The sequence below is a fragment of the Sebastes umbrosus genome, chromosome 3 (genome assembly GCF_015220745.1).
Source record: "Sebastes umbrosus isolate fSebUmb1 chromosome 3, fSebUmb1.pri, whole genome shotgun sequence".
Classification (NCBI taxonomy): Eukaryota; Metazoa; Chordata; class Actinopteri; order Perciformes; family Sebastidae; genus Sebastes; species Sebastes umbrosus.
Genome location: NC_051271.1, coordinates 23,379,597 through 23,397,223, shown reverse-complemented (window position 1 = coordinate 23,397,223; position 17,627 = coordinate 23,379,597). Strand labels below are relative to the sequence as shown.

The 17,627-nt window shown below is 41.4% G+C and overlaps 1 protein-coding gene across 5 annotated transcripts in view; it reads right to left on the bottom strand.

The window, feature by feature from the left end:
• The window catches only part of inpp4b (inositol polyphosphate-4-phosphatase type II B), a 288,579-nt gene that overhangs the window by 151,970 nt on the left and 118,982 nt on the right, over window positions 1-17,627 (bottom strand). For 4 of the 5 annotated variants that reach the window (XM_037764035.1, XM_037764032.1, XM_037764033.1 and 1 more), the window contains one exon: window positions 9,744-9,788. In XM_037764035.1, coding sequence (XP_037619963.1) covers window positions 9,744-9,788 — 45 coding nt within the window. Of the gene's footprint in view, window positions 1-9,743; window positions 9,789-17,022; window positions 17,039-17,627 lie in introns of those variants that run through there. The other variant, XM_037764042.1, reaches the window with a different exon arrangement.

Sequence of the window (17,627 nt, the reverse complement as noted above, 5' to 3'; positions counted from 1 at the left end):
AACTATTTGTAACTTTCAGAAATGCTTCTTAACAGCGACACCTGTGGCCGTGAAATCAACGAAAGTCAGCGTCGAGCTCGCGCTTGCTCGCTCTAAATATACCAGAACGAGCATCGCTCAAAACAGTGAGGCGACACACGTCAGCTAAAACCACAATATCACTCTATATTTCAGCTGCTTGGCAGTAATGTTAGCTGACCAGACGAAGGTCTCTCCATGAACATGATTTAGATCTGATCTTAGTGTTGGCTTTTCCTGCATCAGCGCAGGCTGATGCAGCGGAGCTCTGCAGCGTGTCTCCCTGCTCTCTCCGCCCGCAGCCGGAGAGAGCAGGGAGACACCGACACCGGCACCGGCACCCGGTCGGTAACGAGACGGTAACGTTACTCGCTGAGGAGCTCCGTCACTTCACAAAACACGGGAAACCTCTGTTGGTCTGGAGGAGCTGCAGCAGTTATTTCTGCACAAACGTCCACTGTCATTCACTAGATATTCTCAGAGCTAAACTAACTCTTCTGCAGTGTGGAGTGAGCGCACGTTCACGTCTAGAGGTGGAGCGAGCTGAGAACGCGCGCTCTGTCTGAGTGAAGGCTGGCAGGCAGAGGAGGAGAGGCAGCGGCCACACGGGAACGCGCATATGCGAGCGCGCATGTGTGGCGACCCGCTACATTTATATGCTTAAAAAGTTACAAATAGTCCCTTTAAATACTAACGGTGAAAAAATAAAAAAGACAAGACTAAGATGTAGTTTTAAAAATAAAAAAAACTTTTACCAAAATCTCTCTTTATTTACGTCACCTTCCATCTTTTCTGCATCACTCAGTCCGTCTCTGTCCTTCTTGTCTCACACCTCAGTCCTGAAGTGTGCTACTCCATCTTCAACCGCTTATCCGGGGTCGGGTCGCAGGGGCAACAGCTCCAGCAGGGAACCCCAAACTTCCCTTTCCCGGGCCACATTAACCAAGAAGTGTGCTACTATAATACATAAAGCTGGTGGGAGGGTTCGGGTTGATTAATGCATATTTTTGCTGTTGTGCCGTGCGACTGAACAGTTCATCACTAATGAGCACAGAGAGTCTGCCATCCAGCTGCCGTCTCTGAGCAGCTGTCAATCACTCGCGAACTCCAATCAAACGGTCAAACTAGGCAGCGCTGATCAAATATGAATCAATATTCTATTACTTTAATGCTTATTTCTCACCTCAAATGTTTTCAGAAACATATTGTAGTGTACAGTTTAGTTGTGAAATGAGAAAGTTTGTGACCTGCCAGCCATGTTGAGAACAGTTGAGGAAATACCAAGCACCGCCTACCAGCCGGAGCGCAGCCAATAGGAACGCTCTATCTGAAATGACCTGTGATTGGCTGAAGTCTTTTTAAGATTTTTTAAAGCCTGAAAACAGAGCCATGAGGAGGTGCAGAAGTCTAGTTATCTCTCAGAACACTTGAATTACAATATGCTGAAAGGTTATTATGGAAATTTTGCCCAATGAAAAATATTCTGCCTACTGCCGGTTTAAAGACTGACTTGAGGAAAAACCAAGACAACAAACATGTTTACGATTTGTAATAGTACGAACAACAGTAACATTTGGAGCCTTTGATTCTCTTAGCAGCTATTGGGAAAGGCTATAAGACACTTGTAGAATATTTTGCAGTGCAGCAGAGCTTGCATATATTATCTCTTAGGGGCTATTCTGATTCCACATTCCTTTTCTCTCTTCAGGATGCTGGTGCCAGGTCTTTTGGACTCACATTAAAGGAGGTCTCACATTTGCCTGTGCAGGAGGAAGGCTGAAGCAGAGGAGTTTGTTTGTGTGCAGGCACAAACCAAAACTAAGTAATGAAAAATGCATTTATTGGCACTGATATTCATGCAAAAAGCATCTGTGTGCCTGTGATTGGGGCGGTCTGTTGTTGTCAACACCGAAACGGTTGGCGGACTTGCACAGACACACTGAACATATCAGCACATACAATTGAAGCATGAGTTGTATGCAATGACACACACACACACAAACATAGTCGCTAGAAGCCACAAAGGTTTCCTAAAAGCTTGATCTTTTTTTCTTTCAGTCTGTTTCATCATACCATCACCTCCTATCATCCAATTTGTTGCTCTCCCTTTCTCTAAATTACACAGGCTCTCTATTCTTGACATGATTCTATCATTATTTTCCTTTTTTTTTTATGCACAAGACCTAAGATGGGATACTGCAGATAAGCTGCTGACTGTCCCCATCAGTCACCTCGGGGGACGTATATTTGACTGTCCTGAGGGATCTTCCCTACCCCGCTGCACAGTTAACCACAACCAGGCTGGTGATTGAAATGGGACTGGGTGCCCAACCATGCATCACAAGACTGGCTCTCTTACAGGGATGTGACACTTGGACTGACCCTCTAAGGTTAGAGCTATTATGATGCTGGGTGGGGGTGGCAGGAAAGGGAAATAAAGAGGGCGACAGAGGGAAAGGACAAGAGAGTCCCTTAGAGAGGCGTTTCGAATTGGAGGAAGGAAGCCTGAGTGAGAGCGGAGATAATGAGGGAGTGACATGGAGGAGGAAAGAAGAGCGTGGTCTATTAAAGTGAGAGAGATTCAAATAATGGATTGAGCGTAGGAAAGAGTGCCTTAAAGAACATTTGTAGATTTTTTTGGTAATTTATTAGTGAATTAAATGCCTCGGCTTAGGTGAGAATTAATTCAACGATGACTTGCGATTTTAGTCAAGCGACCTGACTACCAAAGTATACTGAGACGTATTCCTAAATTACCATAACAATTGAGCAATTGGAGTAATAATGTTTGCCCATCCTTGGAGGCTTCAATTACTATGCCGTATTTATTTTGTGTGATTGGAGTATGCCGAGCTCTTTCAAGATGAATTTGCTGGAAATGAGTTTTAATGCAGCGGGCCTCTGAGACCCCCACAATGAATCTAAATTCCATTTAATCGTGAGGGGAGCCCTGGGAGTTACCACAGGAGACGGGAATATATGCTCATCTCCAGAAGACGCTTATTCATCATGATAATTATTTCAACGCTTCAATTAATTTGACATCTATATTTGCATGTGCCGCCATTTGCACACCTGTTTGCCAGCGGGTCTGGGGAAAACTGAGGGAAAAATAGGGGGGCTGTCGTGTTGTGATAAATATGTCCTTCACCTGCTGCACGGCGCTGCTTATCACTCATGTAAATTTATAAGATATTGACAAGCATATTATGTCCTTTATTATAATGCCTGTAATTTGTCGTTTTGTATGTAAATGGAGCCTGTTTTAAAATGAATTGTGTATAATTCAATGTGCATTTGTCAAGATGACATTCACAGCAAATTTTGCATCTGTTACTACTGCATATTTAAGCAAAAAATACAATTTTCAGGGGATTTCTTTGTATTTGAGCTGGAGTGTTACAAGACAGACGGTTTAAAAAGACATCGTCAATATTCAAACACTGTTGAAGAGTATTAAAAATTCACTTTGGAAAAAAAAAAAATCTTTTTAAAACTCCAGTATTTCATGACTGTAAAGAACCAAGACCAATACTTGAAAAAGAACAAAAGACTTTTGCAAGTATTTGTAGAAATACAAAGTCCGCTTTTGCTTTAACTGTGGTTAATCACTGCACAGAATTGACCTGATATTCAACATGTCACGTCCGTCATTTACACTGACACTCTGATAAAGGAACAAAAAACTTAAAAGGAGAGACAAGTGTATGAGATAATTAAGATTTAAATATGCTACTGCTGAGTTCTTTTCAGTGCGGGCATTAGTGTATGAATGTGACACTGCCAACACACCTGTATGAGGCACGATTTACTGAACTTTGAGTTTCTCACTTTCCCAGTACTGCTGCATTTGCCTCCCCTAAAACAGACCTGTGTTGCCCTGATAGCAATCTAAGAGCAAGTTTTTGAAGCAAAACAAGATGAATAATTAACTATTAGTTTGATTAATATTTCCTCTCATCCAAGGGTTGAAATATAAATGGAATAATTCTCCTACCGACTGTCTCCACTAAAGCACCGTTTTAAATGCCATGGTTGTGGTATTTGAAGTAACAGAAAAGTGCACAACATTTACATTTCTCTGGTGAGCTTGTTTGTTTATATTTTACTTTTTGGGTAGAGAAGATACTTCACATTAGATTTTTATGACACAGTGTCAAAACAGAGGCAAACACCAACAAACAAACCTCCTCATTATTTTTGGTTTGAAAGCTAAGCCCTACTGTAAGATGCAGTAGTAAAATCCAACAAGTGATGAGCCTGACATGAAGTTGACCACTACTGTATCTGTGCAGAAGTCAGGAGAAAAAGTTTCTCAGTCTGTGTTTATCGTCCATGTAAGCTGAGAGGTTTTATATAGTTTGCTCTTTAATAACTGGTCATATTGTTGAGCTGTAATCAATGACTTTGAAATTATTGCATTGACCGCAGCAAAGACCACAGAACGTTCTGCTGACAGAATAAATGCATGTGTTTGTTTTATTGAGGCACTCCAATGATTTACTATTATACTTCCATATAATTGGGGGACACAAGAGACGGATTGAAAAAAAGAACGATGCTGAGACATCCTGACTTTTAGTCTGTACTTTGGGTCAGGCTCCGAAGATCCTAGATCCTATATTTCTCCGAATGCAATTTTTCACACTTTAAGGCCTTTACGCAGCGTGACGAATAAACAGCACGAAAATACTAAATATTCGCTTGGATCTGGTCTGCGCTGCCTTTTTGATAAGTTGAAAGGAGTAACACGTTTGCTGTCCTAGTTCGGAAAACGGAGCCTCTGCGTTGTGGTTTCGTATATATAGGAGCAACTCAACCGGTTCTGCACAACATGATTGGTTGATGCCTTTATTTATGGTGCGAAAGCTCAGAAAATCGGTTTCATTCCAAAAAAGAATTAAGTCGCTTTTTTACCGCGTAATATTCACGTTCTGTGTTAAAGTATGTCTATCAGCTGCAAGCCCCCAGGAAGAGCGCCAGTCGTTGATCCCAACTTTCATAGTGGCCAAACGGCGGTACTGCAACTTCCGAGTCCGTCATGTGATGCCAGTGGGCCCAAAAATACTTTTTTCTGTATAGACTTATATTGGAAAGAGACGTCTGTAACACAGAGGATAATAAAGCGAAATCCAGATTTATTACCCTTCCTCCGTTCATGTGAATGAGACCCAGACCGAAGGCTGGAGCGCAAGCCGTGATGACGGCGTGACGTTGGGACCCTGTGCCCGAGTCATGTGACCGAGAGGACGCTACTGTGCATGTTCCATGTGCCCAATGAACGCGGAAGGTCCGGGTACTTTTCCAGACGGAAGTCGAGCTATTTTGGCTTCCTGCGCCACTGAGCAACTTTCATAGGAATGAACGGGGCCCCGCCTCCAACGCTGTATCCAGTTCTCTTAATACATCCTGAAGTCGGGTACACTTGTGGATAGACTTCAAACATTTAATTTACAGCGGCATCACCCAAATGTGTCGACAAGCGGAACGAAACAAAAACAGCCTGAACGCCGAGTCCTTCTCTCCACAGCATTCAGACAGCCTCCCATGGCAGATCTGGACTGTGCCAAAGTAAAAACTACCGCTATAAGAGTGTTTATCTCTGTGTGTATATGATCACACAGAATAGAATAGAATATGCATTTTAGTCAGTCTGTTGTGCCTGCCCTGCTGTTCAGGAATCACGTTTCTGTAATTACAGATTTTAACCATCACTCCTCCGTGAACGGCCTCCTTGGTGGAGATCTGAGAGCATTTTCTAATTAAGTATCTAGTTATCATTATGGATTTCATATGTTTGATCTAGTCACACTGATATAGGCTAATCAAAATAACATTCATTCAGTAAGAAAGCTAAACTATTACACAATGATAGGCTTATTAGGCATATATATATATATATATATATATTTATTTATTTTTACAGCCCCCACAGTATATATATATATATATATATATATATATATTTATTTTTACAGCCCCCACAGTGTCTGCTTGGAAAAATTCTGGCCCACAAATGTAGTTGCGGACCTCTGCTCTACAGCCACAGAAAACAATAAACAACTCTTTTCACAGGCTGAGTGGTACTCTTTGTGACGCGTAAATGGAAATTCATTTGTAAAATCAGTGGAGTACCCCTTTAACCATTACCATCTAAGAGCAGCCTTGTTTCTCTAAATACCATGTTTGTCTACACTGATGTAATTAAATGTTAATTAGCTGCAAAGTTAATTGCAGATGTTTGGCACCGCTCCTATACACAAACAAACACAGGGACACGTGCACATGATTAACAATCAATAATTACTCCTCATGCTCACTTCCCTGGTGGTATGGAGTTTTTAACAGGGACTACTGGGTATTACACCTCTCTTCAAATGCTTCCAGTACACGCTAGAGTCTATTTTAAAATTCTCTTACTTATATGTAAATCACTGAACGGCCTTCGTCCGCAATGTTAGTTCAATATGCTCAAAAGCTACAAATCACACAGACCTCTCGAGTCATCTGGCGCTGGTCTATACTGAGGGTCAAATGAAGCTACCTTTGGCTTTTCTGCTCCTAGTTGCTCAAATAACCTCACTGAGATTTACTCTGAGTGCTTCTTTCAAAAGCAGCCTCAACATATTTATCTTTTTCTGTAGCCTTTCAATACGTAGTATTGTATCTTAGCCACTGAATAGTTTGTGTGGGTTGTCAGGCTCAAGTTCAGATTCTTGCTTGTCTGCTTGTGAATGGTTCTTTATTTCCTTTGTCCTTTATATTTTGCATTTAAACCACACTAAGTATGAAAATGTGTTTCATGATTCAAGTTTGTCTGGCCATGCTCTAAATCTACTGTTGGTACCGGGAGCTACCTGGCTACCAAGCAGCTGCTGAGCCCTCGTAGAGGTTAGGTGATTGTGATTGACTGTAGGATGAATGCTTGGTTACTACTCTTATTCTTATTAATGACTTCAGCACCATTTCATTTTTCTTTGAAAAGAATACATTTAAACATGTCGAGCATTTAAATGTAACCTCCATCCAGAGCTTAAAAGTAATTCAACTCTTCAACATTTCTTTTATCGGGATCAATACATGTTAAAAATTAAATATGCACATATCTAATAATTAAACAAAAATATTCAGAAATTAAACACTGTCATTGAGGGTTTGACAGATGTACTGTACATTGAGCACACATTCAACCAGGGCAATTAAAGAGGCACATGGTACTTCTCCGTGCCAGCTGTCAGCTGCATTTTCTACCATGACAGATAATTTACATTCAAATAGTTTTTCTATTCAAGTGCAAAAGCTCAACCAAAAGTATCATCTGAGTAGAAATTCAAATAGAATGAACGTTTAGGAACCAAAGCAACCATTACAAAGGCTCTGATTTTCTATCTACTATGTGCAGTCTTTCCCCTATATGCAAGCAGCAGCGGAGAGGAGAGGAGAGGAGAGGAAAGGGAGAAAGCGGAGAGGGCTCTTTCTTATCTTTTTAGAAACTAACGTTAAGTTTTTTGCGCTACGTACGCTTCATATAAAGTAGAGTAAAAGATTTAAACAAGAAACTTTGCGCTTACCTGATAATATCAGCACAATGATTATAACAACAAGCACCAGGTAGATGTCATCAATGAAGCAAGCAATGCTGACTTCAAAACTCTCAGTTAGTAGACAGCACAGACTTGTGTCATTGAGGCAGCACAGTTCCTCTGTCACACACTTTCCCCACTCAAATGTGTCATGGATGTCCACGAGTGCAGTTTTTACGCCTTGTGTGGACGGTGCACACACGCCTAAGTGACTTCAGAGAGATTCTTCAACCATTTATCCTTTGTGCTATACTTTTAAGGTTAGCTATTATGACTTTTTTGCTTGACTTTTTAGAAAATATGCAATCGGGAAATCGGCATTAATGCTTTCTATTCACCGATCCCTGATAATGCTACATTGTGAACAATAAATCTGTGTTAAAAACTGGCAGAAATTGGCAGGAGGAGAGATAGTAACGTTGGCAGCACCAGAACAGCTAACGTACGGAGGTTTCATTGAGTTATATTATAATACGTTCAGGAAATTCTAACATTATCATGATGTGTTAAAACATTATGTTGTAAAATGTAGTTTCTGGTGAAACATTTGAATAAATCCAGCTGTTTGAAGATGTTTTCACAGTAATATAAAATAGATAATAGAGAGGGAATTATGACCTGTTTAACTTCCTTACACTAGCTCTAAGCAGCTTATAATACCTCTCCTCTCCTCATCCCTCTGTGTGTGTAGACGTACCTCAAAGTACAAAGCTTGTAGGTATTCCACATGCACCGATTGTTTTCTTCTTCCTGGAGGCGGGCCTTATACGCGAGGGCCACCATGATGCCCAAAAGCTGTCAATCTCTAAGACAATTTTGAGAGATTCCCTAAGAGATATCAACGTTACATATTATTTAGATGTGATTCCCTTTAAGAAACGTCATAAATGTAAGTTATTTTATCATTGAAAATGTCATTACATTTAAATAAATTAACAAAGTTCGATAATACAACACTGTGGTGATGCAAGTTTATTTATTATGTTCAATAAAAGTGTATTTTTCTAAATGTTGAAACTCCACCACACAGACATTTCCCTGCTGATTACTGTGCACAAATGTACTGTAGCTATATAGCCTACTTAGGCCTCAAGAGCTCTTCTGGTGCCGGCAGACATAGAAACCCACCGCTGCTACAGCTCCATCCTAGGGGAAACACTGATGTGTGCACATACACACTGTTGTGTGCATCTTTTCACAATAATGACTGTCCTATTGAGAGACATAAATGAACTCTGATTACATGTCTTTATGTCTCACTGTAATTTTGCCCTCTATATAACGGCAACTATCAGGAGTGTTTATGAGATATCAACATGTGGTTGCAGTTTAAACACATTGAAGACTGTTTTAATGGACATAAGACAGACTCTGAGCACTGCTCAGGCCTGGAGTTCATCGAGTGATGCTAGAGAGGATACATTTGTGGAATAATTATCTTTTCAAATACCACTGAGATGAAAAAGAAATTGTAGCCACATTCCTGTCTATATATCTTCTGGCCATATCTGAGAACGCAACAGTGGGAAGCCTTTGTTGCAGTCGCCTCAAAAAGATAGAAACAAGGGAGCCAAGTCTTTGATGCTGTCAATCTCTTGAGTCAAAGACCATAGGAATACTATTTCTGTTTGGATTTTCACTTTAGGAAACTTGACCTGAGCCACAATGAATTGTCTAGAAATAGAATTCCAACATCTCAGCAGCATGAAAAATGAATGAAGCCATCTCCACGAAAAGTTCAAAAGGACCCTCTCGCCATTCTGTCTAATGTTTTCTCTTTGCCTTTTTCTGTGTTGTCCCTTCTAACCATACTTGGGGTGTGTGCATGTGTCAGAATTTAGAAAAAAGATTAAGGATGTCTGCAGATGTGCCTCTAATTCTGACTGACTTCTGCATCAGTGTAACTGTCAGCATGCGACTGTTTGTTGGTGTGTGTTTACAACAGTTAACATTTGGATTTATGTTAGCCGAGGGGCCTCATAGGCCATAAACCTAAAAGAGAGAGATGTGACATTACTGGAAGTGTGCAACCATGCAAGTGAGTCCATGTGTCCTTTATCTAATGTGCTTACAAGGATGTCAGGAAAGTGTTGGATATCCCCCAAAATGACCCTTGAATCACAGAGTAAACACAGGACTTACCGAGGCTGAACTCCACCTGAGGCAGCTTGGGTGTTAGAATAACACCTAAGAGACAGAGAGAGAAAGAAAGATCATTAGTGCAATGGAAGAAACAAAGAAATAACACACATTGAAATTGAATCGGAACTGTTGCAGTTTGACTTCACTACAGTTTAAGACGTGTGGGTCTACCACTAATGATAATAGATTAACCTGACGTAAAAATAACCTGACTTTTATGATTAATCATTTAATCTTTTAGTCGACAGAATGTCAGAAAATAGTGATTAAATAGTCATCACACTTTCCCAGAACTCAAGCTGTCATCTTCAAATAACCAGTATGACAAGTCCAAAACCCAAAGACATTCGACAGAGAACTAAAAAAGCAGCAAACCCTCATATTTTGCCAGCAGTTATCTGAATGTTTAGAATGTTTTCCGTCCCTCTCATCAAAATTGTTGCCAATTATTTTTCTAACAATTGACTTTTTGATTAATCCACTAATTGTTTCAGCACTGAAAGTGTGACACACATCACCTAAAGACACAGAATAGAGTGCTACGGGAATGAGTCCTAAATCCCGGAAATTAATTAGCATTTCTGCACTTCCGGTTCCTTCGTCTGGAAGTCAACGTTTATTATCTCCGCCAAGGCCGAAGGCCTAGAAAGGAGGTTATGTTTTCACCGGCATTGGTTTGTTGGTTTGTTTGTTTGTCTGTTAGCAGGATTACTCCAAAAGCCCGCAATGGATTTGAATGACATTTTTTGGCGGGGTGGGGTGTGGCACAATGAACAATCCCTTAGATTTTGGTGGCGATTCAGATCATGATCCGGATTCAGAATTTTATTTTTCTAGGTTTTTTTTTATGCCTGAAATAAGGTCTGTGGTTAACACAAACTGAGGAGATTTTAACGTTTGGTTCTACGGTATAAAACATGTGCTGAATTTTAAAGCTTTTACTTGTCTTAAAAACGGTGGTTGCTAACAAGTGTCTAAATGAGACTACAAAAAGTCATCATGCTGAACACTAGTCCGCCTGTAGCTTAGTAGTGATGACGTAAAGTCATGCGACTGTGGTGTAGTTCGTTTATAGCCTAACGTTATCGTTTTACTTCTGCCGATTGCATTCACACTTCAAAAATCATAATAGGTGGTGTTCATTTGTGAAGATTATCTTGCTGAACAAAACATGTAAGTATCATAAACTTTAGTTTGCCACAGAGCTTATTTTCAGCAATAATCCAATGAAAAAAAATCCCATTGGCTTTCTGTTGAGGGAACCAGGGCGATGCTAACTTTCTGGTTGGCCTACAAAAATATGTCATCCCTGCACTCCCACTCTATAAAGTAGACAAAGGGGTTGGAATCTGATCCTCTTTCACCAATGTCACACCACTGTGGAGGCAGAAACTCTTTTAATCAGCACAAAACCAAATCTTTACATATGGTATTCTAACACGCCGGGAGCATGACAGGATCCCCAAATGCCATAGTGATAGGTGTAACAGTTCATGTTAGATTATGCAAACACACTGCTTTCTCTTGTTAGTGTCAGAACAAGAGAATCTAGGTATCCATTGTCCTTGAGGGCTTATGCCATAATGATGAGTAGAGGACTGACTGCTTGTATCATCCGTCACCAACGCCGTCTCTCATTCATCAGTCCGACACGCAACCATTAAAACACCAAACAGATGAAACACCTGCATGATGGTGCAACACGTAGAGGGGCCCTAAACCACTAAATGCCGCTCTGCTCTTCCTGGGGTGCTTGGACACAATTGGCCTCTCTAAGGCTCATCAACCCCACTAATGGGCCATGGATACTCGATGCTTACTGATGTATGGGAGCCACACGACTTTAGGTAATAGTCATTTTATATAATGAGGATCCTTCACTAAAAATGATTTACTTGTGTTTTATAATTACTTCAGTTACCGCGCTTTCTTGGCAGCTTTTATGTCGAGTCGGGTCAATTTCTTTGTAAAGCCTTTCATCACACTTCAAGGTCTTTGCAGGGAACAAGTCTACTTCGATCCGACTAAACAACAGTCACACAACAAAATGATGCAATATAAAGGTAAGAAACGGTGCAAGACAAGATTTCATGTTGGAAAGACATAGAACCTGCCTTTCCTAAAATAACACCACCAACCACCTGCCCTCGTAAACTTTATTATTATTTATTCCGTCAAAACAATCCACCAAAATCTACTTCTGAAAACGTTTTAAATGAGAAATAGGCTATGCCACTGCTGAATTTCATTTCATTTTAGAACTAAATCGCCTAGTTTCACAGCTTCGTCCAAGTATCGTGAGCCACACGTGTCCTGCTGGACAGGCTCATTTGCATAAAGTTGATATTTTTCAACTTTATGCAAATACTGACCCTCTCTAACTCGCTGCAACACTCCCACCATGAATCAGGCAACTGCTTCTCCTGCTTCCCATAGGAAATGAATGGAAAGCGTTGAGACGCCCTCCGTCACTGGATCTGGTGGAAATGCGCCGATAGAAGAACACTCTTACAAGTTAGTGGCGGCGGCGTCACAAACTTTCTCATTTTACACCTAAACCATGCACTACAAGATGATTCTGAAAACGTTTAAGGCGAGAAATAGGTATTAACGTTACATAATATTGATTCATATTTGATCAGCGCTGCCTAGTTTGACCGTTTGGTCGGAGTTCGCGAGTGATTGACAGCCAGCTCTCATAGACAGCAGATGGACAGCAGACCTCAGATCAGCTCTTACTGCTTGTTTTCCTCCGGTCTGTGAAATCTTGCAGATGCCGTTAGGAGCACCGGAGGACACACAGGCACATGATTTTTTTCAGGTTACCTGTTTCATGTACTACTGTCAGGATATAGCGACCGTTATGTAAAAATAACTTTTTTTTAAATCATATTTGCTCCAATCTCGCCTACTTCAGCTTTAATACCAATACAGTCTTTAATTCTTTTACATGCACTCTTTATTATGTTTAATTTAAATTCATTCAAAACAAACAATAAAACAAGGATTGCTAATTAATGACAAGCATACTAAATTATGGGAATCATTAGCATTACTCCGTGTCCTCTTGAGAGTTGCTTGTCTGCTGAGGCTGAGAAAGCCCAACGCACGGCAACTTAATAAAAAACACAAGCAACTTGCAGTGCATATCTAAATTTGGCGAATGTGTTGACAAAATTGTAAATAAAATCTCAATTTGCCAGTGTTTTCTCAAGTGTCAGTGAATGTAGCTCGTCAGCTGCTGTCAGGAGAGGCACCATTTGAATAAACTGGCTTATGCAAACTTAGCGCAATATCTGTTAAGCATACAAGTAAAGTAACTGTCTAATTAATTAAGTGCACACATAGTTGAAATACGTGGGCAAGTTAACACACACACACACACACACACAGGCAAATTATGTATGTAAATATACTTTCTGTGTCGCTATCTGGTAATGTGAAAACATTACTCTCATCATCATCCCATTCCTTCGGGGGTCATGTCCTCTCATGTTACCACCACTACGGCTTCCTTGTGAGTGTTGATGAAACTTTAATAAGCCTGGATGACATGTCGTGTGGTGGCAACAGAGAGCCCTTTAGCTATAGGTGGGCTGAGACGGTGCCAGCTGTTGGGTCTTGTCTCTGGTGCCATCATAAGGGACTGTCACTTGAACAGCCCAGCTACTATGTAGGACTCCATCTGTGCTAGACACCAACTTATCTAGAGCGGTAGAAAGCGGTAGAAAATATCTGTCACTGCAGAACTAATTGAATACAGATAAGAAGTAAAGCCGAGTCTGAGTGTGATATGGGTTGGGGATACTGATCATGAGACATAGCCGACACACATGGCAAGGCAACTAGATATGCTTGATAGTGAAGCAGGAGGAGGATTGGAGTTAAAAGACGTCTGAATTTCAGAGCACAGCTTGTGAAGTATGCTTTGATGCTTTGATTATAAGACAGGCAACACAGGTTAGGTTGCATCCTTGAGAACGAATACATGACATTTAATAGCGTAGCTTTGGAAACTGGTGTTCACATGTTCACAGAGACTCAATATCCAACAGTTATTAAAATCAACTTATGCGAGCACAACCGGAGGACGGAACACCTGTTATGTACAGTGTGACACCGTTCTTGTCTTTGAGCGCCGAACACACAGCATGTCATTAACCTCCTGTGTGAGAATCAGGCTGACCAAAACAAACACGCAAAGTCTAATTACAATAATTACCCATCGCACGGGGGAAAAGGTCAACCACCTGTACTGTCCATCTCAATCACATCTCCTTTAGCACATGAAGCTCACAGGTGATCCAGCTCCAATGTGTAGATAAGTATGTGGAGAAAAGTGGAACAGGTGTGGTATTTAAAATCGATATCCGCTGGCATTATGAATATGGTAATAAGCTCAGCAAGGCGGCAGGCAGGCAGGCAGGCAGGCAGGCAGGCAGGCAGGCAGGCAGGCAGGCGGCACATGCAGATGTAACTCCCAGAGGGGCCCAAAGCAAATGAGGTGTGCCCGCCCGCTATACTGCAGTTTCATCTGGCTCTAGAAATAACAGCACAGCCCCACTGTACCTTCAATCTATCACCCCCGTCTGCGGGTGGTATCAGTGGGGGGAAAAGGCACGCTGAAGGGAGAGGAGAGGGTAATTTATTAGGATGTGAGCATTTCTCTGAGATGACAAAGTTAATTAATGTACAGGAACTTAAATTGTCCGTCTTGCAGATGATCATTTAACCCTCTTCCCTTCTCATTGCCCTGCTTCCTCACCCACTGCACAGTGCGATAACCACTCGCTAGCTTCCAGCAGATACTCTGAAAAGGAGGACTGGAGGTAAGAAATGTGGGGGAGTGAGTGCGCACACATGGGATTTCTCTTTATTCCTTACTCCACAAAAAATAATTGTGGAAAAGCTCCAGAATACTGCCTGTCGCTGCTCCGGTCCACATCATGTGCTTCCAGCTCAACTAAGAAAATCAAGCAATTTCCAAAAAGAGCTTTGATAAACCCCCTCGCAGTGGGTATAGCACACATTCTTAATCACTCCTGCTTATCCTCTTCATGAATAGATATTACATGTAAGGGCCTGTGCCTAAGAACAAATCCTGTTTATATTTTGAATATCATTTACTTTGGATTTTGAGATGATATTAATAATTCACTTATGTGGCTGGCTCACCATGGGATTTTATATTTCGGGGATATAACTGGCCGTCTCCCAATAAGCCATTCCACCACCGACTCTACATCACACGCACACTAATTGCAATCTTTCTAACTCCTTTAGTCTAATCTTACCCTCCTCCGTTCTTCTCTATTCTGTAGTTTAAATTGCCTAAACAACACCTGCACATCCTTTCTGATGATTCAGTCATCAGCCAGGCTAACATACCGCTAACACGATTGATGTTTGCACAAACAGGCATCCTATTAGGACAAGTGGTGCTGAATGGGAGAGTGAGTTATCGTCACATTACTGCCCTGGGAGATTGAGAGGGGACAGATGGTTTTGTTGCCAGCGTTTAATGAAGTGTTGTGAATCAGTTGGGTGTGCTGAGGAGGTCTTGACTGTTGCGTCGATGGGAGATGGAGTGTGGAGGGTTAACAAGGGCACGGAGTGAGACATTTTGCTTTGTGATGTCAAGCATTGTGCAATGAAAACGGCATCAGCTACGTTGCAGCTTTCATGAAAACTCACATGAAGAGTTGGGTCGATTTCCGTGCTGGTCCGCTATGAGCTTTTCCCGGTTTGATTTTATGCAAACCCGCATTTGTCTTTATGACACATTCTGGCAAGTTAAAAAACTTGGCAGAGGGGGATGCGAGGGGGCGCCCAGGTAGATCATTGGTTTGCATAGAACAGGAACGCCCAGTAGCTGCTGACTTTTATTTTTTTGTTCAATAACTTAATTGTCCTGTTTGTGTCAGTCAAATCAGTGGCTATGCATTCAGTTCTAAGTATGATTTTAACTAATTTTTTGTCAAATTCTTGAATCATTTTACCATTATTTGTGACTTCGATGAAACAAGTTAGGCAAACTAAGCTAACTAATTGCTTGGTGTTACATTAACAGGTAATTTGTACCAATTTGACCTTAACAAAGCTAGCTTCTAGCAAGCACGCTAATAAGTAATGATGCTGATAGCAAAACGTTAATTCTCTTTTTTTTTAAGCTACATAGCACGATTTTAAAGGAAGGAGCTGCCTCGGATACTGGTGACAAATCTTGGATACGCTGAAATTCATAATATCCAAATATGTGTGCTTGAACTGCCACGATAAACATCCACATGTCCTCACATAGAGTACACAAGATAACTATTGACCATGTTATAACATGAATAAAGCTCAACTTGGTTTACTGTTGTCTGCTGTAATTTTGTATTTGTCTTTACAATGAAATACATACGGTATAACAGCTAGAACCAGCTGTGCATTGAGAAAGTAGAGAAGAAGAAAAAGTGTGCGTTCCTGTACCCCATGAGCCAATCAAAGCAGTGAGCGTTCCTGTACCCCATGAGCCAATCAAAGCAGTGAGCGTTCCTGTCATGCTCTACAGGAACGATACCCACCGAGGTTGCAATCAGACCCATCTCATTTACTGCCGAGCCGAGGCCGGCGACATGAAGAGATCAAATTTCAGTAGAGGTGGGAGAGGGGAAGAGGCGCAGGTTCATGTGTTTTTTGGGGCGACAAAACAAGACGGGTTTCCATCATCCTTCGTAGTGTTAGCAGGTGAGAGAGAAAGGGAGGGAACGAGCATGTGTGACGGTGTATGAAGTATGAAATTATCAGAAACGTGTGTGTACAGTTCAAGTTATTTGTGGGCAAATAAATGCTACAACTCCTCAAGACCCAACCCAAATTCCTGTGTCTTGCTTGCCACCTGATTGAAGGGGGTTAGCCCTGAAGTTAGCGACAAATTTGGCTCAGGCTCACTTAAGGTGGGCTGACCTTAAGGTGGACCATTACCTTTAGTGACAAGCCGCTCTTCCGAGTTTTGGCGGAGCGACTGCTGAGTCAAGTGCGACATCTAGTTGTAAAATTTGGTATACCAGTCCGGTGTTAGGCTTAATATTAAACCAGTTTGAACATTTTTACCCCAGCCCAACCCTATTCACATGGGCTTATGATAATTTTGTTATGAATAGTTAATAGGTACCGTAAAATAACACAATTTTACCCCCCGTGGTGGGGTGTTTGTAAAATGCCAATTCAGTCCTGCCTTAATAAGTACTGAGCAACACCTGGCTGTCAAGGAGGAGGAGATAAACTATTTCACCTTGCGACTGATAATGCGGGGTTGTCAACTTGTCTTTCGTGCCAAACACGGCAACTGTGTGCTTTGCTCTTCTCTTTTGTCTCCCAGGATGCTTGAGGAAAACAAAACAGAGGTACAGTGAGGTGTTTGTCATTACCGTTATACTCCCACATCTGTCAGATGTCATCTCCACAATGTGACTGTGTGATTTTATAGTAGCGCATATCATGGGTTCGCAATCAGGTCATAACTGTAAGAGTATGAGCATGTGTGTAGCTGTGTGTGTGCATGTATGCTTATGTCTGTGCATGTGTATATTTGTGGGAGGATGTACTGGTGTGTACACGTTTAGTTATTTCCTTATGTGTGTGTGTGTGTGTGTGTGTGTGTGTGTATGTGTTGGCATGTCTGTAATTGTGCATGTAAGCTGGTTCAGCGCGTATCTGTGTGGTTCGAGGCAAAGGAGACAAGGCATCATGAATTGCGCTTTCATTCCTCTTTGTACGCCTCCATTTACTTATCCCCATGGGGAAGATGATGGTGTTGAGCTTGCATGCCAATGCAAATGCTCAGCGACGCTGCATGCAGTGTCTGTCCTTTTGGTAAGCAAAGGTATTAAACTTGGA